The sequence below is a fragment of the Petromyzon marinus genome, unplaced genomic scaffold, assembly GCF_048934315.1.
Source record: "Petromyzon marinus isolate PM22_M1 ecotype Great Lakes invasive population unplaced genomic scaffold, UKy_Petmar_22M1.pri1.0 PM_Scaffold_249, whole genome shotgun sequence".
Lineage (NCBI taxonomy): Eukaryota > Metazoa > Chordata > Hyperoartia > Petromyzontiformes > Petromyzontidae > Petromyzon > Petromyzon marinus.
In genome coordinates, this window is record NW_027423223.1 from 1,691 (window position 1) to 25,428 (window position 23,738).

The window sequence follows — 23,738 nt, forward strand, 5'->3', positions numbered from 1 at the left end:
ACACACCACCATCACCATCAACACCACCACCACCATCACCACACACCACCATCACCATCAACACCACCACCACCATCACCACACACCACCATCACCATCAACACCACCACCATCACCACACACCACCATCACCATCAACACCACCACCACCATCACCACCATCACCACCATCACCACCATCACCATACACCACCACCACACACCACCACCGCCACACACCACCACCACACACACCACCACCACACACCACCACCACCACCACCACACCACACACCACCACCACCACCACCGCCACACACCACCACCACACACCACCACACACCACCACCACCACACCACCACACACCACCACCACCGTCATCACCACACACCACCACCACCACACACCACCACCACACACCACCACCGCCACACACCATCGCCACACACCACCACCACCACACACCATTACCACCATCACCATACACCACCACCGCCACACACCACCACCACCGCCACACACCACCATCGCCACACACCACCACCGCCACACACCACCACCGCCACACACCACCATCACCACACACCACCACCGCCACACACCACCACCGCCACACACCATCACACACCACCACCACCACACACCACCACCACCACACACCACCACACACCACACACCACCACACACCACACACCACCACCGCCACACACCACCACCGCCAAACACCACCACTGCCACACACCACCACACACCACCGCCACACACCACCATCACCACACACCACCACCACCACACACCACCACCGCCACACACCACCATCACCACCACCATCACCACACCACCACCGCAACACCACCATCACCATCCATCCACACACACACGCGCGCGCGTGCGCACGCAACCCTAACATCCGTCATTCGCCACGGCGCTTGTGCCGGGCTAGGTGCACGCTCTCACACGCAAAGACAAAAGGTCCCCCCGTATAGCCTTCAAACCGGCTGTTGGGGGTGGGGGGCAGGTGCTGTTGGTAAGTAGCGAGCAGCAGCAGCAGCAGCTGCTGCTGTGTTGGTAAGCACCACCACGCCCGGCCGCCTTTGTCTCCCCCAGTGAGCGACGTTTACTGCGCGCTGCGAGCGAAGCGCTGAACGAATGACAATCACCGAATGAATAACTCGGCGAAGGAATCGCTCGATGAATGAATCGGCGAATGAATCACTCGGTCGAATGAGCCGCTCGGTGAGTCACTCGCTGAACGAATCGCCCAGGGGGAATGAATCTCCCGCCAGATGAATCGTTGATTGAACCGTCGAATGATTCGGGTGCAGAGTTCAAGCTTCTCGTACGGGGCGCTTCTCCTCTCCTCGCCGCATCTCCACTCGTGCGACGCCGGCTCCGGCGACGCCGGCTCCGGCGACGCCGGCTCCGGCGACGCCGGCTCCGGCAACGCCGGCTCCCGGCCCGAGTCGCCGTCGTCGCCGGCTCTCGCCTCCTCGCCGCACAGCCCCCCTCACCGTCAACATCCTCGCCAGCTGCCCCACCACCACCACCACCTGCAGCAGCAGCAGCAGCAGCAACCACAACAACAACAACAACAACCACAACAACCACAACAACAACCACGACCACAACAACCACAACAGCAGCGCGAACATTGCCCGCACCGGCACGGCACCGCGGGGCGGCTGACGCCGGGCGACGCTGACGAGGTGGACGATGGCGCGAGGAGGAGGGGCAGCGGCGCCCTCCGCGCGTCGCCATCGTCGGTCTCCTCCACCTCCTCCTCCTCCTCGTCGTCGTCCGCCGGGGTTCCGTCACCGGCCGGGAGAGGTGAGCCAGCGGCCCACGTGACCAACTCCTCCTCCTCCTCCTCCTCCTCCTCCTCGCACGACAATGTCGTCTCGCCGAGCGAAGGTGGCGGTGGCGGTGATGGTGGCGGTGATGGTGGCGGTGGCGGTGATGGTGGCGGTGATGGTGATGGTGGCGGTGATGGTGGCGGTGATGGTGGCGGTGATGGCGGTGATGGTGGTGATGATGGTGGCGGTGATGGTGGCGGTGTTGGTGATGGTGGCGGTGATGGTGGCGGTGATGGTGATGGTGGTGGTGATGGTGGTGGTGATGGTGATGGTGGTGGTGGTGGTGATGGTGGTGGTGATGGTGATGGTGGTGGTGATGGTGATGGTGGTGGTGATGGTGATGGTGGTGGTGTTGGTGTTTTCCGCGCCTCCATCTGTGCACGGTACCGCTTGGCTAGCTGCGGGGGTGGCGGCCGTGGTGGTGGTTGCGGCGGTGATTGTGGCGGTGATTGCGGCGGTGATTGTGGCGGTGATTGCGGCGGTGATTGCGGCGGTGATTGCGGCGCCGTCCACCGCTCCGTCTCCCGCCGGCACCGCTTGCCGAACCCCGAGCGCGATGTTGACGACGACCTGGACGCCGGCGGTGACGTTGACGGTCGCGGTGCCCATCGCTGCTCCTCCCACCGCTACCACTTACCGGGCGACGAGGGCGGCGAGGGCGACGAGGGCGGCGAGGGCGACGAGGGCGGCGAGGGCGGCGAGGGCGACGAGGGCGGCGAGGGCGGCGAGGGCGGCGAGGGCGGCGAGGGCGACGGGGGCGACGGGGGCGACGGGGGCGACGAGGGCGACGAGGGCGACGGGGGCGGCGAGGGCGGCGAGGGCGGCGAGGGCGGCGAGGGCGGCGAGGGCGGCGGGGGCGGCGGGGGCGGCGGGGGCGGCGGGGGCGGCGGGGGCGACGGCACCATCGTTTCCGACATCACCTCGTTGCGAGACGACGGGCTGCTGGCCGCGTTCGATCGATCGTGGCCCAGCTCCTTCGACGACGAGGACGACGACGAGGACGAGGAGGAGGACGAGGAGGAGGAGGCCGTTGACGACGACGACGGCGTCACCATGACGACGATGTTGATGATGATGAGGAGCGGTGGGTGGGGGACTGCTGCCCCCCACCCACCTCTTCCTCCCCCGCTCCCCGCGGACTCGCCCCCCTGCTCGCTCCTCAACTTCCCTGCGTCGTCGGAGCGATCCTTCCCGGCGGCGTTCCCGGCCCTCGGCGCCTCCCGCGGCCTCGGCCTCCTGCTCACCAACTCGGACCGCTGCTCGTCGAGCGCCCGGTCTTACGACGAGGTGGACGACGAGGCGAACGACGAGGTGGACGACGAGGCGGACGACGAGGCGGACGACGAGGTGGACGACGAGGCGGACGACGAGGTGGACGACGAGGTGGACGACGAGGTGGACGACGAGGTGGACGACGAGGTGGACGACGAGGTGGACGACGAGGTGGACGACGAGGTGGACGGCGGCGGCCTGCCGCCCTGGGCTCTCAAGGCTCCGGGCGGCGGCCCGCTTGGGGTCGGAGGTCGGCTCGGCCGCTCTGCGTCCCCCGTGGCCCCCTGCCACGTGGCGACGTCGCCTCGCTGACGTCAGCGCTTGGCCCCCACCCCCCCCCCCCGTAGACGGTGGTGGGCGTCCCACAGGGGGCAAGGAGGTGGCCTTATCCGCGTGTGGTTTTTGTATGGTTCTATTTTATTTGTTTGTTCGAACGGACGGTGCCAAAGTCGCTGTTGACAATAAACACGCCGTCGCCTCTACACCGGGGTGTCACACGTGGTCTCAGATGGTTGGGTGGGTGGGTGGGTGGCTGGGTGGGTGGTTGGGTGGGTGGCTGGGTGGGTGGGTGGCTGGATGGTTGGGTGGGTGGGTGGTTGGGTGGCTGAATGGGTGGGTGGCTGAGTGGGTGGGTGGGTGGGTGGCTGAGTGGGTGGGTGTTTGGGTGGCTGAATGGGTGGGTGGTTGGGTGACTTAATGGGTGGGTGGGTGGCTGGGTGGGTGGTTGGGTGGCTGAATGGGTGGGTGGGTGGCTGGGTGGGTGGGTGGTTGGGTGGCTGAATGGGTGGGTGCGTGGTTGGATGAGTGGCTGGGTGGTTGGGTGGATGGGTGGATGGGAGGGTGGTTGGGTGGCTGAATGAGTGGGTGGCTAGGTGGGTGGGTGAGTAGATGGGTATCTGTGTCCACCCAACTGCATCATCGTCCTCATCACCTCCCTGTGACTCACACCGCTACCGCCTCCTCCAGACAGAGACAAGAGCAGACTCCTCCAGGGCCCACACCGCTCTCGCTCACGCGACGTCCACGTGGCGTGAGAGGTTGATGGTGGCGATGATGATGGTGGTGGTGGTGACGATGATGGCGGTGGTGGTGGTGGTGGTGTTGACGTGAAGGGTGTGGGTTTGAGACGTTGATCTGGTCCCTGGTTCCCAACTCAACCCTCCCGACCGTCCCACGCCATCCCCACACACGGAGAGACGCGTCCCTCGCTCCTGTCCCTGTCCTCCTCCCGTCCTTGCCTCTCTCCTGTCTCCCTGTCTCTCTCCGTGTCTCTCTCCTGTCTCCCTGTCTCTCTCCGTGTCTCCCTCCCGTCTCCCTGTCTCTCTCCGTGTTTCCCTCCTGTCTCCCTGTCTCTCTCCGTCTCTCTCTCCTGTCTCCCTGTCTCTCTCCTGTCTCCCTGTCTCTCTCCGTGTCTCTCTCCTGTCTCCCTGTCTCTCTCCGTGTCTCTCTCCTGTCTCCCTGTCTCTCTCCGTGTCTCTCTCCTGTCTCCCTGTCTCCTTGTCTCTCTCCTGTCTCCCCGTCTCTCTCCGTGTCTCTCTCCTGTCTCCCCGTTTCTCTCCTTGCCTCCCTCCTGTCTCCCTGTCTCTCTCCGTGTCTCTCTCCTGTCTCCCTGTCTCTCTCCGTGTCTCTCTCCTGTCTCCCTGTCTCCTTGTCTCTCTCCTGTCTCCCCGTCTCTCTCCGTGTCTCTCTCCTGTCTCCCCGTTTCTCTCCTTGCCTCCCTCCTGTCTCCCTGTCTCTCTCCGTGTCTCTCTCCTGTCTCCCTGTCTCTCTCCTCGCCTCTCCCTGTTTCTCTCCCCGTCTCGTGGCCTCTCTCCCTCCCTCTCTCTCTCCCTCTCTCTCCCTGTCTCTCTCCGTGTCTCTCTCTCCCTGTCTCCCCGTCTCTCTCCGTGTCTCTCTCCGTGTCTCTCTCCTGTCTCCGTGTCTCTCTCCTGTCTCCCCGTCTCTCTCCGTGTCTCTCTCCTGTCTCCCCGTTTCTCTCCTTGCCTCCCTCCTGTCTCCCCGTCTCTCTCCCTGTCTCTCTCCTCGCCTCTCCCTGTTTCTCTCCCCGTCTCGTGGCCTCTCTCCCTCCCTCTCTCTCTCCCTCTCGCTCCGTGTCTCTCTCCGTGTCACTCTCCTGTCTCCCTGTCTCTCTCCCTGTCTCTCTCCGTGTCTCTCTCTCCCTGTCTCCCCGTCTCTCTCCGTGTCTCTCTCCGTGTCTCTCTCCTGTCTCCCCGTCTCTCTCCGTGTCTCTCTCCTGTCTCCCCGTTTCTCTCCTTGCCTCCCTCCTGTCTCCCCGTCTCTCTCCCTGTCTCTCTCCTCGCCTCTCCCTGTTTCTCTCCCCGTCTCGTGGCCTCTCTCCCTCCCTCTCCCTCTCTCTCTCTCCGTGTCTCTCTCCCTGTCTCCCTGTCTCTCTCCCTCTCTCCCTCTCTCCGTGTCTCTCAGCGGGACGCTGGCCGGTGGCCGTGTCTCTCTCTCCCTGTCTCCCTGTCTCTCTCCCTGCCTCTCCCTCTCTCCCTCTCCCTGTCTCTCAGCGGGACGCTGGCCGGTGGCCGTGTCTCTCTCTCCCTGTCTCCCTGTCTCTCTCCCTGCCTCTCTCCCTCTCTCCGTGTCTCTCAGCGGGACGCTGGCCGGTGGCCGCGTCTCCGCCACGTGTCTCCGCCGCGTCCCCCTGGCGCCCGGACGACGTCTCCGCGTCGCCGTCGCCCCCGTCGCTCTCGCCGTGCCTCAGCGACGTGAGCGGCTGCAGCTCCCGCACGGACGAGGACGCCGGAGGCGTCGTAAGCGGGGGGCATCGCAAGGTGGGTGGGCGATGATGGTGGAGCGGCACTGCCATCACGAACGTCAGCGTCGTCACTAACATCATCATGAGAACCTCCTTTGCCAGTAACAAGATATAGGAATAGGTTTTACCCTTTTAACTGGCACAAAAACTGACACCTTTATTCAAGGCATCGTGTTTGCAATGACCACAACACAAGCAGTCAAAATGCAAACAAAAAAGACAACTCTGATAATAATATTGGCACTAGGCTCTAAGAAAAGCTGTCTCGGGTGTGGACCAATCAAATTCAAGGACAAGTGCCAATATTATTATCAGAGTTGTCTTTTTTTGTTTGCATTTTGACTGCTTGTGTTGTGGTCATTGCAAACACGATGTCTTGAATAAAGGTGTCAGTTTTTGTGCCAGTTAAAAGGGTAAAGCCTATTCCTATATCATCATCATCATCGCTCAAATCATCATCATCATCATCGGAGGAGGAGGGTGCGTGGACGGTGATGGTCAGCATCGCTGAGTGGACTTGCCGATGAGCGGTACCAGCGGTGTCAGGGTCGGCCTCTGCGGAGGGGGAGGCTCGTGAAGGACGCCGCTGCTGCTGCTGCTGGGCAGTCGGAGGCAGTCGCCCTCCAGCAACAACGGAGGGCGGAGGAGCGACGCTCACAACAACGAGCGGCGGATAAAACGCAGCGAGTTGGCGCAGTGTGGGGCGGGGGGGGCACAGGAGGTGGTGCATCCACAAGTCAGTCAGCCGACCCATGGCACCTGCTGGGTCTGTCACGTGACCTCCTGCACCTAGCCTGGCACAGTAGGGAGCACAGGTGGTGCATCAGCCAGTCAACATAGTCGACCCATGGCACCTGCTGGCTCTGTCACGTGACCTCCTGCACCTAGCCTGGCACAGTAGGGAGCACAGGTGATGCATCAGCCGGTCAACGTAGTCGACCCATGGCACCTGCTGGCTCTGTCACGTGACCTCCTGCACCTAGCCTGGCACAGTAGGGAGCACAGGTGGTGCATCAGCCAGTCAACGTAGTCGACCCATGGCACCTGCTGGGTCTGTCACGTGACCTCCTTCCTGCACCTAGCCTGGCACAGTAGGGAGCACAGGTGGTGCATCAGCCAGTCAACGTAGTCGACCCATGGCACCTGCGGGTCTGTCACGTGACCTCCTGCACCTAGCCTGGCACAGTAGGGAGCACAGGTGATGCATCAGCCAGTCAACGTAGTCGACCCATGGCACCTGCTGGGTCTGTCACGTGACCTCCTGCACCTAGCCTGGCACAGTAGGAAGCACAGGTGGTGCATCAGCCAGTCAGCGTAGTCGACCCATGGCACCTGCTGGGTCTGTCACGTGACCTCCTGCACCTAGCCTGGCACAGTAGGGAGCACAGGTGGTGCATCAGCCAGTCATCGTAGTGGACCCATGGCACCTGCTGGGTCTGTCACATGACCTCCTGCACCTAGCCTGGCACAGTAGGGAGCACAGGTGGTGCATCAGCCAGTCAACGTAGTCGACCCATGGCACCTGCTGGGTCTGTCACGTGACCTCCTGCACCTAGCCTGGCACAGTAGGAAGCACAGGTGGTGCATCAGCCAGTCAGCGTAGTCGACCCATGGCACCTGCTGGGTCTGTCACGTGACCTCCTGCACCTAGCCTGGCACAGTAGGGAGCACAGGTGGTGCATCAGCCAGTCAACGTAGTCGACCCATGGCACCTGCTGGCTCTGTCACGTGACCTCCTGCACCTAGCCTGGCACAGTAGGAAGCACAGGTGGTGCATCAGCCAGTCAGCGTAGTCGACCCATGGCACCTGCTGGGTCTGTCACGTGACCTCCTGCACCTAGCCTGGCACAGTAGGGAGCACAGGTGGTGCATCAGCCAGTCATCGTAGTGGACCCATGGCACCTGCTGGGTCTGTCACATGACCTCCTGCACCTAGCCTGGCACAGTAGGGAGCACAGGTGGTGCATCAGCCAGTCAACGTAGTCGACCCATGGCACCTGCTGGCTCTGTCACGTGACCCGCCATCAGCGAGCTTTCCACACTTCACGTGACGGGCCTCAAGGTGCACCTAGCCTGGCACAAGCGCCGTGGCGACGTCACCGCGACTTATGTGGCGGTGTGAGCAGCTGAAGGCGCTGCGCTACGATCCCGGCACAGACCCCGGGCCCAACTCCCCCTCACGGCCACGGCCAACACCGGCAGTGACGATTCTCTGAACCGGTCCTGGGCCTCCTCCCCTAGGTCGACTCGGCCTCAAATGAGTACCTGGTGCGGTGTGCAGTAAACATCGCCACTGGGGAGGCAAAGGCGGGGGATCTTTGTCTGTGTCTACCTTCACAGGTGCTGCTGCTGCTACTCGCTACTAACAGCACTTGCCCCTGCAGTCTGTTAGAGGCTACACGGGGGATCTTTGTCTGTGTCTACCTTCACAGGTGCTGCTGCTACTCGCTACTAACAGCACTTGCCCCTACAGCCTGTTAGAGGCTACACGGGGGATCTTTGTCTGTGTCTACCTTCGCAGGTGCTGCTGCTACTCGCTACTAACAGCACTTGCCCCTGCAGTCTGTTAGAGGCTACACGGGGGATCTTTGTCTGTGTCTACCTTCACAGGTGCTGCTGCTACTCGCTACTAACAGCACTTGCCCCTACAGCCTGTTAGAGGCTACACGGGGGATCTTTGTCTGTGTCTACCTTCGCAGGTGCTGCTGCTACTCGCTACTAACAGCACTTGCCCCAGCAGTCTGTTAGAGGCTACACGGGGGACCTTTGTCTGTGTCTACCTTCACAGGTGCTGCTGCTACTCGCTACTAACAGCACTTGCCCCTGCAGTCTGTTAGAGGCTACACGGGGGATCTTTGTCTGTATCTACCTTCGCAGGTGCTGCTGCTACTCGCTACTAACAGCACTTGCCCCTACAGTCTGTTAGAGGCTACACGGGGGATCTTTGTCTGTGTTCTACCATCACAGGTGCTGCTACTCGCTACTAACAGCACTTGCCCCTGCAGTCTGTTAGAGGCTACACGGGGGATCTTTGTCTGTGTCTACCTTCATAGGTGCTGCTGCTACTCGCTACTAACAGCACTTGCCCCTGCAGTCTGTTAGAGGCTACACGGGGGATCTTTGTCTGTATCTACCTTCATAGGTGCTGCTACTTGCTACTAACAGCACTTGTCCCTGCAGTCTGTTGAGGCTACACGGGGGACCTTTGCCTTTGTTGTCTTGCGCAGCGTGTGCCGGCAGACCGGGCCTACTTCATCACCAAGGAGCTTCTGGCCACGGAGCGGACCTACCAGCGTGACCTGGCAGCCATCGTCACGGTCAGAGGTCAACCCCCTCCCCCCTGTGTCTGGGTCACTCCGACACGGCCATCGTGAACTCCCAGAGATAGAGACCCAGACCCAGGGCTTGAACCTTGACCCCAGCATCTCAGTGGCTATGATACGGCCATCGTGAACCTCCAGAGATAGAGACCCAGACCCAGGGCTTGAACCTTGACCCCAGCATCTCAGTGTCTCTGACACGGCCATCGTGAACCCCCAGAGAGACACCCAGACCCAGAGCTTGAACCTTGACCCCAGGTTCTCAGTGTCTCTGACACGGCCATCGTGAACCCCCAGAGAGTGACCCAGACCCAGGGCTTGAACCTAGAACCCAGGTTCTCAGTGGCTATGACACGGCCATCGTGAACCCCCAGAGAGAGAGAGAGAGACCCAGACCCAGGGTTTGAACCTAGAACCCAGGTTCTCAGTGGCTATGACACAGCCATCGTGAACTCCCAGAGAGAGACACCCAGACCCAGGGCTTGAACCTTGACCCCAGCATCTCAGTGGCTATGATACGGCCATCGTGAACCCCCAGAGAGACACCCAGACCCAGGGCTTGAACCTAGAACCCAGGTTCTCAGTGGCTATGACACGGCCATCGTGAACCCCCAGAGAGAGAGAGAGACACCCAGACCCAGGGCTTGAACCTTGACCCCAGCATCTCAGTGTCTCTGACACGGCCATCGTGAACCCCCAGAGAGACACCCAGACCCAGGGCTTGAACCTAGAACCCAGGTTCTCAGTGGCTATGATACGGCCATCGTGAACCCCCACAGAGACACCCAGACCCAGGGCTTGAATCTAGAACCCAGGTTCTCAGTGGCTATGACACGGCCATCGTGAACCCCCAGAGAGACACCCAGACCCAGGGCTTGAACCTAGAACCCAGGTTCTCAGTGGCTATGATACGGCCATTGTGAACCCCCACAGAGACACCCAGACCCAGGGCTTGAACCTAGAACCCAGGTTCTCAGTGGCTATGACACGCCCATCGTGAACCCCCAGAGAGAGAGAGAGACACCCAGACCCAGGGCTTGAACCTAGAACCCAGGCTCTCAGTGGCTATGACACGGCCATCGTGAACTTCCAGAGAGAGAGAGAGAGAGACACCCAGACCCAGGGCTTGAACCTAGAACCCAGGCTCTCAGTGGCTATGACACGGCCACCGTGAACCCCCAGAGAGAGAGAGAGACACCCAGACCCAGGGCTTGAACCTAGAACCCAGGTTCTCAGTGGCTATGATACGGCCATCGTGAACCCCCAGAGAGAGAGAGAGACACCCAGACCCAGGGCTTAAACCTAGAACCCAGGCTCTCAGTGGCCATGACACGGCCATCGTGAACTCCCAGAGAGAGAGAGAGACACCCAGACCCAGGGCTTGAACCTAGAACCCAGGTTCTCAGTGGCTATGACACGGCCATCGTGAACTCCCAGAGAGAGAGAGACACCCAGACCCAGGGCTTGAACCTAGATCCCAGGTTCAAAGTGGCCATGACACGGCCATCGTGAACTCCCAGAGAGAGAGAGAGAGAGACACCCAGACCCAGGGCTTGAACCTAGATCCCAGGTTCTCAGTGGCCATGACACGGCCATCGTGAACCCCCAGAGAGAGAGACACCCAGACCCAGGGCTTGAACCTTGACCCCAGCATCTCAGTGTCTCTGACACGGCCATCGTGAACCCCCAGAGAGACACCCAGACCCAGGGCTTGAACCTAGAACCCAGGTTCTCAGTGTCTCTGACACGGCCATCGTGAACCCCCAGAGAGAGAGAGACAACCAGACCCAGGGCTTGAACCTAGAACCCAGGTTCTCAGTGGCTATGACACGGCCATCGTGAACCCCCAGAGAGAGACACCCAGACCCAGGGCTTGAACCTTGACCCCAGCATCTCAGTGTCTCTGACACGGCCATCGTGAACCACCAGAGAGACACCCAGACCCAGGGCTTAAACCTAGAACCCAGGCTCTCAGTGGCCATGACACGGCCATCGTGAACTCCCAGAGAGAGAGAGAGACACCCAGACCCAGGGCTTGAACCTAGAACCCAGGTTCTCAGTGGCTATGACACGGCCATCGTGAACTCCCAGAGAGAGAGAGACACCCAGACCCAGGGCTTGAACCTAGATCCCAGGTTCAAAGTGGCCATGACACGGCCATCGTGAACTCCCAGAGAGAGAGAGAGAGAGACACCCAGACCCAGGGCTTGAACCTAGATCCCAGGTTCTCAGTGGCCATGACACGGCCATCGTGAACCCCCAGAGAGAGAGACACCCAGACCCAGGGCTTGAACCTTGACCCCAGCATCTCAGTGTCTCTGACACGGCCATCGTGAACCCCCAGAGAGACACCCAGACCCAGGGCTTGAACCTAGAACCCAGGTTCTCAGTGTCTCTGACACGGCCATCGTGAACCCCCAGAGAGAGAGAGACAACCAGACCCAGGGCTTGAACCTAGAACCCAGGTTCTCAGTGGCTATGACACGGCCATCGTGAACCCCCAGAGAGAGACACCCAGACCCAGGGCTTGAACCTTGACCCCAGCATCTCAGTGTCTCTGACACGGCCATCGTGAACCACCAGACAGACACCCAGACCCAGGGCTTGAACCTAGAACCCAGGTTCTCAGTGGCTATGACACGGCCATCGTGAACTCCCAGAGAGAGAGAGAGACCCAGACCCAGGGCTTTAACCTAGAACCCAGGTTCTCAGTGGCTATGCCACGCAGCCAGCCAGGCAGGCAGCCAGGCAGGCAGCCAGGAAGGAGGAGGAGACGCGAGAGGAGAGAGGTGAGCGGTGACTGTGGGGAAGAAGGTTTGTGTTTTCTGTCCAGTGTCTGGGTGGTGGAGGTGGAGTGACGGACAGTGGAGCGAGTGCTGCTGCTGCTGCTGCCCAGCCGCCACCGCCGCTGCTGTCCGCCATCGCTACTCTGCAGCTGCTCCACGAGGCCTTCCTGCGCCGCGTGGAGCAGCGGATGGCGCTCTGGTAGGGACGGGGAGCACCCTGGCATCGCCAGTCCACTCCGTCATCCTTGTGTGTCTCTGTCCCCGTCCACCTCTCCCTCCTCTCCCACCTCCTCCTCCTCTCCCCTTCCCCCTATGGGGAATCTTTGTCTGTGTCTACCTTCACAGGTGCTGCTGCTACTCGCTACTAACAGCACTTGCCCCTACAGTCTGTTAGAGGCTACACGGGGGATCTTTGTCTGTGTCTACCTTCACAGGTGCTGCTGCTTCTCGCTACTAACAGCACTTGCCCCAGCAGTCTGTTAGAGGCTACATGGAGGATCTTTGTCTGTGTCTACCTTCAAAGGTGCTGCTGCTACTCGCTACTAACAGCACTTGCCCCTACAGTCTGTAGAGGCTACACGGGGGATCTTTGGCTGTGTCTACCTTCACAGGTGCTGCTGCTACTCGCTACTAACAGCACTTACCCCTACAGTCTGTTAAAGGCTACACGGGGGATCTTTGTCTGTGTCTACCTTCACAGGTGCTGCTGCTACTTGCTACTAACAGCACTTGCCCCTACAGTCTGTTAGAGGCTACACGGGGGATCTTTGTCTGTGTCTACCTTCACAGGTGCTGCTGCTACTCGCTACTAACAGCACTTGCCCCTACAGTCTGTTAGAGGCTACATGGAGGATCTTTGTCTGTGTCTACCTTCACAGGTGCTGCTGCTACTCGCTACTAACAGCACTTGCCCCAGCAGTCTGTTAGAGGCTACACGGGGGATCTTTGTCTGTGTCTACCTTCACAGGTGCTGCTGCTACTCGCTACTAACAGCACTTGCCCCTACAGTCTGTAGAGGCTACACGGGGGATCTTTGTCTGTGTCTTACCTTCACAGGTGCTGCTGCTACTCGCTACTAACAGCACTTGCCCCTACAGTCTGTTAGAGGCTACACGGGGGATCTTTGTCTGTGTCTACCTTCACAGGTGCTGCTGCTACTCGCTACTAACAGCACTTGCCCCAGCAGTCTGTAGAGGCTACACGGGGGATCTTTGTCTGTGTCTACCTTCACAGGTGCTGCTGCTACTCGCTACTGACAGCACTTGCCCCTGCAGTCTGTAGAGGCTACACGGGGGATCTTTGTCTGTGTCTACCTTCACAGGTGCTGCTGCTACTCGCTACTAACAGCACTTGCCCCAGCAGTCTGTTAGAGGCTACACGGGGGATCTTTGTCTGTGTCTACCTTCACAGGTGCTGCTGCTACTCGCTACTAACAGCACTTGCCCCTACAGTCTGTAGAGGCTACACGGGGGATCTTTGTCTGTGTCTTACCTTCACAGGTGCTACTGCTACTCGCTACTAACAGCACTTGCCCCTACAGTCTGTTAGAGGCTACACGGGGGATCTTTGTCTGTGTCTACCTTCACAGGTGCTGCTGCTACTCGCTACTAACAGCACTTGCCCCAGCAGTCTGTAGAGGCTACACGGGGGATCTTTGTCTGTGTCTACCTTCACAGGTGCTGCTGCTACTCGCTACTAACAGCACTTGCCCCTACAGTCTGTTAGAGGCTACACGGGGGATCTTTGTCTGTGTCTACCTTCACAGGTGCTGCTACTACTCGCTACTAACAGCACTTGCCCCAGCAGTCTGTTAGAGGCTACACGGGGGACTTTTGTCTTTTCCCCAGGGAAGGGAGGTCCAATGCCCACCTCAAAGGAGACTTCCAAAGAATTGGAGACATCCTCGTCCACTTCATTCAAACCCTGAAGGTGAAAACGCATCATCAGCAGCATCATCAGCACCCATAGTTCCATAGTTGCATTTATTTGGTACAGCCCTGTGAGCCATTCGGCTCTTGAATCGGGTGCAACCACAACAAACAAAAACATGAACAAGAAAAAACATCTTAAAGTGATTATTATGTGACTGTGCAAACAGAAAATCCAGGAAAAAAACATCAAAATATTCCTGAAATAGCACCGTACACCAACGCTGTGTGCAAAAATCCCAGTGGGATGCAAGTCAAACAACAACAACAACAACCACAGGACAACTAAGATTAAGGCCATTAGTCTAACTCTGTACTACAATAACCAAAAACATGGCCAAAACAAAAAAAACGTTTTCGAAATCACCAAAATAAAAGCCATAAATGCAATGTAACAGTGAGCACGCAATGCATCATCAACATCATCATCAGCAGCATCATCAGCACGCATCGCATCATCAACATCGTCATCAGCAGCATCATCGGCACGCATCGTCATCATCAACAGCGTCAGCGGCATCGTCATGATCAGCAGCGTCGTCGTCCGCATCATCATACAGCAGCATCGTCATCATCCACAGCATCGTCATCATCGTCATCGTAAGCAGCAGCATCCACAGCATCGTCATCATCGTCATCGTCATCATCATCGTAAGCAGCAGCATCCACAGCATTGTCAGCATCGTCATCATCGTCATCGTAAGCAGCATCATCCACAGCATCGTCATCATCGTCATCGTAAGCAGCATCATCTACAGCATCGTCATCATCCACAGCATCGTCATCATCGTCATCGTAAGCAGCATCATCTACAGCATCGTCATCAACCACAGCATCGTCATCATCGTCATCGTAAGCAGCATCATCTACAGCATCGTCATCATCGTCATCGTAAGCAGCATCATCCACAGCATCGTCATCATCGTCATCGTAAGCAGCATCATCCACAGCATCGTCAGCATCGTCATCGTCGTCATCGTAAGCAGCATCATCCACAGCATCGTCATCATCCACAGCATCGTCATCATCGTCATCGCAAGCAGCATCATCCACAGCATCATCCACAGCATCGTCAGCGTCATCGTAAGCAGCATCATCCACAGCATCGTCATCATCGTCATCGTCGTCATCGTAAGCAGCATCATCCACAGCATCGTCATCATCGTCATCGTCGTCATCGTAAGCAGCACCATCCACAGCATCATCGTCATCATCGTCATCATCGTAAGCAGCACCATCCACAGCATCATCGTCATCGTCGTCGTCATCACTCCACCTCTTACACTCGCGCTCACCCACGCCCGCCACCCACCCACAGGCCCAGCTGCCCCTGCTGCTCTCTCTGGAGTCCCTGCAGGGGGAGCTGCCGCCGCCGCCGCCGCCGCCGCCCTCCTCCCCCCACGCCTCCCCGCCGCTGTGCCTCCCGTCGGGCGGCGGTCTCCTCGCGAAGGCCCTGCAGCGGCCGCCTCACTACGGGCTGTTGCTTGCCCGCCTGTGCGCCCACTACCCGGACGAGCACCCGGACCGCGGAGACTGCGCCGGTTCGATCGGCCCGCACGGCCCTCCCTTGCCTGTTTCAGGCGCCCATCGATCGCCGATTATCCTGACTGAGCCGCACGTGCACGCGGCCATCTTCATGTTTGGTTGGCCGACCGGTAGCATTGCTCTGGTCGAGGTGCACGTTCACACAGCCATCCTGCTTACTGGGGGTCGGTCGATCGCTCGCTCCGCTCCGCTCCGCCTGAGCCGCACGTGCACGCGGCCATCTTGATGTTTGGTTGGCCGATCGGTCGCAGGCTTTTGGTTGAGCTACACGTCCGCAAACGGCCATCTTGCGCGCGTGTGCGTGCGTGTGTGCGCGTGTGTGTGTGTGTGTGCGTGCGTGTGTGCGCGTGTGTGTGTGTGTGTGTGTGCGTGTGTGTGCGTGTGTGTGTGTGTGCGTGTGTGTGTGTGCGTGTGTGTGTGTGTGCGTGCGCGTGTGTGTGTGTGTGCGTGTGTGTGCGTGTGTGTGTGTGCGTGTGTGTGTGTGTGCGTGTGTGCGTGTCTGTGCGTGTGTGTGTGCGTGCGCGTGTGTGTGCGTGCGCGTGTGTGTGCGTGCGTGTGTGTGTGCGTGCGTGTGTGTGTGTGCGTGCGCGTGTGTGTGTGTGCGTGCGTGCGTGTGCGTGTGTGCGTGTGTGCGTGTGTGTGCGTGCGTGCGTGCGCGTGCGTGTGTGCGTGTGTGTGTGCGTGTGTTTGCGTGTGTGCGTGTGTGTGTGTGTGCGTGTGTGTGCGTGTGTGTGTCTGTGCGTGTGTGCGTGCGTGTGTGTGTGTGCGTGTGTGTGTGTGTGCGTGTGTGCGGTGTGTGTGTGCGTGTGTGTGTGCGTGTGTGTGTGTGTGTGTCTGTGCGTGTGTGCGTGTGCGCGTCCGCCAGCCGCGCTGCAGGAGGTGTCGCGCATCACCGACGTTACGCAGGAGGTGGCGGCTCGAATGGAGAATGCGGAGAAGCTGGCCGCACTGGGTCGCGACGTCGTGGGGATCGGCAAGCTGAGCACTCCTGGCAAGGTTGGGACCCCACCCGCTGCCGGGTTTACACCTGGACTGACACCCCCCTCCGCTTGGACCACGCTGGCTGGGAGATGTTAGCTCCCTCGCCTGACGCGCAGGAGGTCGTGGGTTCGATCCCGAGCCTGCAGTATATTTGTGTGCGACTAGGAGATGTTAGCTCCCTCGCCTGGCACGCAGGAGGTCGTGGGTTCGATCCCGACCTTGCTGTATATTTATGTGTGGCTAGGAGATGTTAGCTCCCTCGCCTGGCGCGCAGGAGGTCGTGGGTTCGATCCCGACCCTGCTGTATATTTGTGTGTGGCTAGGAGATGTTAACTACCTCGCCTGGTACGCAGGAGGTCGTGGGTTCGATCCCAACCCTGCAGTATATTTGTGTGTGACTAGGAGATGTTAACTACCTCGCCTGGCACGCAGGAGGTCGTGGGTTCGATCCCGACCCTGCAGTATATTTGTGTGCGACTAGGAGATGTTAACAACCTCGCCTGGTACGCAGGAGGTCGTGGGTTCGATCCCGACCCTGCTGTATATTTGTGTGTGGCTAGGAGATGTTGACTACCTCGCCTGGTACGCAGGAGGTCGTGGGTTCGATCCCGACCCTGCAGTATATTTGTGTGTGACTAGGAGATGTTAACAACCTCGCCTGGCACGCAGGAGGTCGTGGGTTCGATCCCGACCCTGCTGTATATTTGTGTGTGGCTAGGAGATGTTAACTGCCTCGCCTGGTACGCAGGAGGTCGTGGGTTCGATCCCGACCCTGCTGTATATTTGTGTGTGGCTAGGAGATGTTAACTACCTCGCCTGGCGTGCAGGAGGTCGTGGGTTCGATCCCGACCCTGCTGTATATTTGTGTGTGTGGCTAGGAGATGTTAACTACCTCGCCTGGTACGCAGGAGGTCGTGGGTTCCATCCCGAGCCTGCTGTATATTTGTGTGTGGCTAGGAGATGTTAACAACCTCGCCTGGCGTGCAGGAGGTCGTGGGTTCGATCCCGACCCTGCTGTATATTTGTGTGTGGCTAGGAGATGTTGACTACATCGCCTGGTACGCAGGAGGTCGTGGGTTCGATCCCGACCCTGCTGTATATTTGTGTGTGGCTAGGAGATGTTAACAACCTCGCCTGGCACGCAGGAGGTCGTGGGTTCGATCCCGACCTTGCTCTATATTTGTGTGTGGCTAGGAGATGTTGACTACCTCGCCTGGTACGCAGGAGGTCGTGGGTTCGATCCCGAGCCTGCTGTATATTTGTTTGTAGATACGAGATGTTAGATCCCTCGCCTGGCACGCAGGAGGTCGTGGGTTCCATCCCGAGCCTGCTGTATATTTGTGTGTGGCTAGGAGATGTTGTCTAGCTCGCCTGGTACGCAGGAGGTCGTGGGTTCGATCCCGACCCTGCTGTATATTTGTGTGTGTGGCTAGGAGATGTTGACTACCTCGCCTGGTACGCAGGAGGTCGTGGGTTCGATCCCGACCCTGCTGTATATTTGTGTGTGGCTAGGAGATGTTAACAACCTCGCTGGGTGTGCAGGAGGTTGTGGGTTCGATCCCGACCCTGCTGTATATTTGTGTGTGACTAGGAGATGTTGACTACCTCGCCTGGTACGCAGGAGGTCGTGGGTTCGATCCCGACCCTGCTGTATATTTGTATGTGGCTAGGAGATGTTGACTACCTCACCTGGTACGCAGGAGGACGTGGGTTCGATCCCGAGCCTGCTGTATATTTGTGTGTGGCTAGGAGATGTTGACTACCTCACCTGGTACGCAGGAGGACGTGGGTTCGATCCCGACCCTGCTGTATATTTGTGTGTGGCTAGGAGATGTTAACTACCTCGCCTGGCGTGCAGGAGGTCGTGGGTTCGATCCCGACCCTGCTGTATATTTGTGTGTGGCTAGGAGATGTTGACTACATCGCCTGGTACGCAGGAGGTCGTGGGTTCGATCCCGACCCTGCTGTATATTTGTGTGTGGCTAGGAGATGTTAAATACCTCGCCTGGCATGCAGGAGGTCGTGGGTTTGATCCCGACCCTGCTGTATATTTGTGTGTGGCTAGGAGATGTTAACTACCTCGCCTGGCGTGCAGGAGGTCGTGGGTTCGATCCCGAGCCTGCTGTGTATTTGTGTGTGGCTAGGAGATGTTGACTACCTCGCCTGGTACACAGGAGGTCGTGGGTTCGATCCCGACCCTGCTGTATATTTGTGTGTGGCTAGGAGATGTTGACTACATCACCTGGTACGCAGGAGGTCGTGGGTTCGATCCCGAGCCTGCTGTATATTTGTTTGTAGATACGAGATGTTAGCTCCCTCGCCTGGCACGCAGGAGGTCGTGGGTTCCATCCCGAGCCTGCTGTATATTTGTGTGTGGCTAGGAGATGTTGTCTAGCTCGCCTGGTACGCAGGAGGTCGTGGGTTCGATCCCGACCCTGCTGTATATTTGTATGTGGCTAGGAGATGTTGACTACCTCGCCTGGTACGCAGGAGGACGTGGGTTCGATCCCGACCCTGCTGTATATTTGTGTGTGGCTAGGAGATGTTGACTACCTCGCCTGGTACGCAGGAGGTCGTGGGTTCGATCCCATCCCTGACGCCTGCTGCTGTATATTTTTACTTAGCGTCTCTCTCTCTCTCTCCCCGTGGTCACGTGGATTTTTCTCCGGATCCCCCCGATTTTCCCCCCCTCCACGTTTAGAATCAACGTTACACGTTTCGAGTATTTTGCTGCCGCTATAAACTTCCACGTGATGACGACGATGATCATCGCGAGCCACTTCGTGTGAGCTATCATTTGCGATAGCCACGTGGCTTCTGAAAAAGAGCTACACAGTTCCGTAGGCCCTCACCTGGAGAGATAAGATTTAGTGGTGCGTGCGGCGTGGTCCGTGCGTGGTACGTGCGTGGTACGTGGTGCGTGCGTGCGTGGTGTGTGCGCGGTGTGTGGTACATGGTACGTGCGTGGTGTGTGCGAGGTGCATGCGTGGTGCGTGAGTGGTACGTGTGTCGTGTGTGCGTGGTACGTGCGTGGATTGTGCGTGGTGCGTGGTGTGTGTGTGTGGTGCGTGGTGCATGAGTGGTACGTGTGTCGTGTGTGCGTGGTACGTGCGTGGTGTGTGCGTGGTGTGTGCGTGGTGCGTGGTGCGTAGTGTGTGCGTGGTGCGTGGTGTGTGCGTGGTGCGTGGTGTGTGCGTGGTACGTGGTGCGTGAGTGGTGTGTGGTGTGTGGTGTGTGTGTGGTACGTGTTTGCTGTGTGCGTGGTACGTGGTGCGTGGTGCGTGGTGTGTGCGTGGTGTGTGCGTGGTACGTGTGTGCTGTGTGCGTGGTACGTGGTGTGTGTGTGCTACGTGTGTGCTGTGTGGTGTGTGTGTGCTACGCGGTGTGTTTGTGGTGCGTGGCTCCGCAGGTGTTTGTGCGTGAGGGTCGACTCTTGAAGCTCACGCGCTCGGGGCCCCAGCAGCGCATGTTCTTCCTGGTGAGCGACGATGCGTCAGGTGGTGGAGGGTTCTTCACACACACAAAGACAAAGCTCTCCCGTGTAGCCTCTAACAGACTGCAGGGGCAAGTGCTGTTAGAGTGCAGCACCTGTGAAGGCTCCCGGCACTGTGGTACACGAGGAGGTGGGTGGCCAGCACCACGCCCGGCCGCCTTTGTCTCCCCAGTGGCGGTGTTTACTACACACAGCACCAAGGAACTAATTTGAGACTGAGGCGACCTAGGGGAGGCCCAGGACCGGTTCAGATAATCGTCACCGGTGTCAGCCGTGAGCTAGAATCGTACTCGCACACACACACACACAAGTACCACACACACGTACACACGCACACATGTACCATACACACACACACCACACATACACACACACGTACAACAACAACAACAACCGCCATTCGCCACTAAGTGGCGGTAACGTCACCACGACGCTTGTGCCAGGCTATGTGCACCCTGAGGCCACGTGAAGTACACACACACACACACACGTACACACACGTACACACACATGCACCACAGGTACACACGCACGTACACACACACACTCAGGGACACACACGTACGCACACGCACACACACATACACACACACACACGTACACACACGTACACACACATGCACCACAGGTACACACGCACGTACACACACACACTCAGGGACACACACGTACGCACACGCACACACACGTACACACACACACACGTACACACACGTACACACACATGCACCACGGGTACACACGCACGTACACACACACACTCAGGGACACACACTTACACACACTTACACACACGTACACACACGTACACACACATACACACACATGCACCACAGGTACACACACATACATACACACACACGCACATACACGTACACACACACACACATGGGTACACACACACACACACACGTACACACACATGCACCACAGGTACACACACACGTACACACACACACACTCAGGTACACACGCACGTACACACACACACACACTCAGGTACACACACGACAGTCTGCCAAGCCTACCTGGGGGAACCTTTGCCTCTGCTGCTGTCCCCCCTCCGATGGTGTTCTTCGATGTCCAGTTCCTGGACGCCCTCATCTACACGCGCCGGGACCTCACTGCCCACAACCAGTTCCCCGTGGCCGGACGCATTCCCCTGCACGGCATGATCGTGAGTGCCCACTCCGCGTTACCGCGACGGGACACAGTACATCCGGCGTGATGCTCGCTTGCTCCGCGGTGCACCCCAGCGCATCGCCCACTCCACGTTAACGTGGCGGGACGCAGCAGGGCATGCGGACAACTCACCTCGCGGTTGACCATCACGCTTCATGTTGTCTCTTTGCAGCTCATCGTTTTGGAGCCACCGGTAAGATTGTGTGAGTGAGTGTGTGTGTGTGAGTGTATGTGTGAATGTGTGTGAGTGTGTGTGTGTGAGTGTGTGTGAGTGTGTGTGAGTGTATGAGTGAGTGTATGAGTGTATGAGTGTGTGTGAGTGAGTGAGTGTATGAGTGAGAGTGTGTGAGTGTGTGTGTGAGCGAGTGTGTGTGTATGTGTGAGTGTGTATGTGTGAGTGTGTGTATGTGTGTGTGAGTGTGTGTGAGTGTGTGTATGTGAGTGTGTGTGGGTGTATGAGTGTGTGTATGAGTGTGTGTGTATGAGTGTGTGTGTATGAGTGTGTGAGTGAGTGAGTGTATGAGTGAGAGTGTATGAGTGAGAGTGTGTGAGTGTGTGTATGAGTGTGTGTATGAGTGAGTGTATGAGTGAGTGTGTGTGTGTGAGTGTGTGTGTGTGAGTGCGTGTGTGTATATGAGTGAGTGTGTGTATGAGTGAGTGTGTGTGAGTGTATGAGTGTGTGTATGAGTGTGTGTGAGTGTGTGTATGAGTGGTCGACTCAGCCTCAAATGAGTACCTGGTGCGGTGTGTAAACATTGCCACTAGGGAGACAAAGGCGGTCGGGCGTGGTGCTGGCCACCCACCCCCTCGTGTACCGTTCCGGCCTTCATAGGTGCTCGCTAACAGCACTTGCCCCTACAGTCTGTTAAGGCTATATGGGGGATCTTTGTCTTTGTATGAGTGAGTGAATGTGTGTGAGTGTGTGTATGAGTGTGTGTGTGTGTATGAGTGTGTATGAGTGAGTGTGTGTGTGTGTATGAGTGAGTGTGTGTATGAGTGAGTGTGTGTGTATGAGTGTGTGTGTATGTGTGTATGAGTGTGTGAGTGAGTGAGTGTATGAGTGAGAGTGTGTGAGTGTGTGAGTGAGTGAGTGTATGAGTGAGAGTGTGTGTGTGTGTATGTGAGTGTGTGTATGTGTGTATGAGTGTGTGAGTGTGTGTGGGTGAACCGGTCCTGGGCCTCCCTTAGGTCGCCTCAAACGAGTACCCGGTGTCGCGGCGTGCGGTAAACATCGCCACTGGGGAGACAAAGGCGGCCGGGCGTGGTTGCTGGCCACCCACCCCCTCGTGTGCCACAGTGCCGGCAGCCTTCATAGGTGCTGCTCGCCAACAGCACTTGCCCCTGCACTCCCTTGAGGCTACACGGGAGAGGAGGTTGGGGATCTTTGTCTTTGTATGGGCCGCAGGAGGGAGACACCCCCGTGGTAGTCTCCAACTGCTTCACCATCTTCTCGGCTCACAAGTCCATGGTGCTGTCTGCCAGGTCCGTCTTTGTCTCTCCCCTCTCGCGCCCTTATCCGTTAATCTGCCACCACAGCGCACGTGCGGATATCACGGAGCGACCTCTTGAGATGTCCTTGCCGATGATGGTGGTGATGAGTGGTGGTGCTGGTGGTGGTGGTGATGATGGTGGTGATGAGTGGTGGTGATGATGATGGTGGTGGTGATGATGATGGTGGTGATGAGTGGCGGTGCTGATGGTGGTAGTGATGAGTGGTGGTGATGATGATGGTGGTGGTGGTGGTGATGATGATGATGGTGGTGATGATGATGGTGGTGATGATGATGGTGGTGATGATGAGTGGTGGTGCTGATGGTGGTGGTGGTGGTGATGATGATGATGGTGGTGATGATGACGGTGATGATGAGTGGTGGTGCTGATGGTGGTGGTGATGATGATGGTGGTGATGAGTGGTGGTGCTGGTGGTGGTAGTGATGAGTGATGGTGATGATGATGATGATGGTGGTGATGATGAATGGTGATGATGGTGGTGGTGATGATGAATGGTGATGATGGTGGTGGTGGCTGATGATGATGGTGGTGATGGTAGCGGTGGTGGTGATGATGATGGTGGCGATGGTGGTGATGATGATGATGGTGGTGGCTGATGATGAATGGTGGTGCTGATGGTGGTGGTGATGGTGGCTGATGATGATGATGGTGGTGATGATGATGATGAATGGTGATGATGAATGGTGTTGATGAATGGTGGTGCTGATGGTGGCTGATGATGGTGGTGGCGATGGTGATGATGATCATGATGCTCTCATCACGGTGGCTAGGAGATGTTAACTACCTCGCCTAGTGTGCAGGAGGTCGTGGGTTCGATCCTGACCCTGACGCCTGCTGCTGCTGTATATTTGGAGTTTGCGTGCCTCTCTCTCTCTCCGTGTTCGCGTGGATTTTCTCCCGCGTCCTCCGGTTTTACCCTCCACATTTGGAAACGTGCGTTTGGAGTGTTTGCCTGCTCTACATTTCCACGGGATGCTCGGCCGCCGTGTTGAGTTATCATTTGTGGCAGCCAGGTCGCTTCGGAAAGAGCGCTACAGAGCTCGCTGAGCCTTTGCTGGTGCAATGAACGCCGCTACCGCTGGTCGCTAACAGCACTTGCCCCAACGGCCTGCTAGAGGCTACGCG

General features: G+C 58.1%; 1 protein-coding gene across 1 annotated transcript in view; it reads left to right on the plus strand.

Moving 5' to 3' along the window:
• Positions 1-1,228: 1,228 nt before the first annotated feature.
• LOC142923008 (uncharacterized) overlaps positions 1,229-23,738 on the plus strand; it is a 33,635-nt gene continuing 11,125 nt past the window's right edge. Inside the window, exons 1-11 of the mRNA XM_076063946.1 lie at positions 1,229-1,807; positions 5,701-5,882; positions 9,094-9,183; positions 12,020-12,171; positions 13,820-13,901; positions 15,219-15,441; positions 16,311-16,441; positions 19,836-19,904; positions 21,007-21,096; positions 21,274-21,294; positions 22,507-22,583. Coding sequence (XP_075920061.1) covers positions 1,291-1,807; positions 5,701-5,882; positions 9,094-9,183; positions 12,020-12,171; positions 13,820-13,901; positions 15,219-15,441; positions 16,311-16,441; positions 19,836-19,904; positions 21,007-21,096; positions 21,274-21,294; positions 22,507-22,583 — 1,634 coding nt within the window. The 5' untranslated portion in view covers positions 1,229-1,290. The remainder of the gene's footprint in view (positions 1,808-5,700; positions 5,883-9,093; positions 9,184-12,019; positions 12,172-13,819; positions 13,902-15,218; positions 15,442-16,310; positions 16,442-19,835; positions 19,905-21,006; positions 21,097-21,273; positions 21,295-22,506; positions 22,584-23,738) is intronic.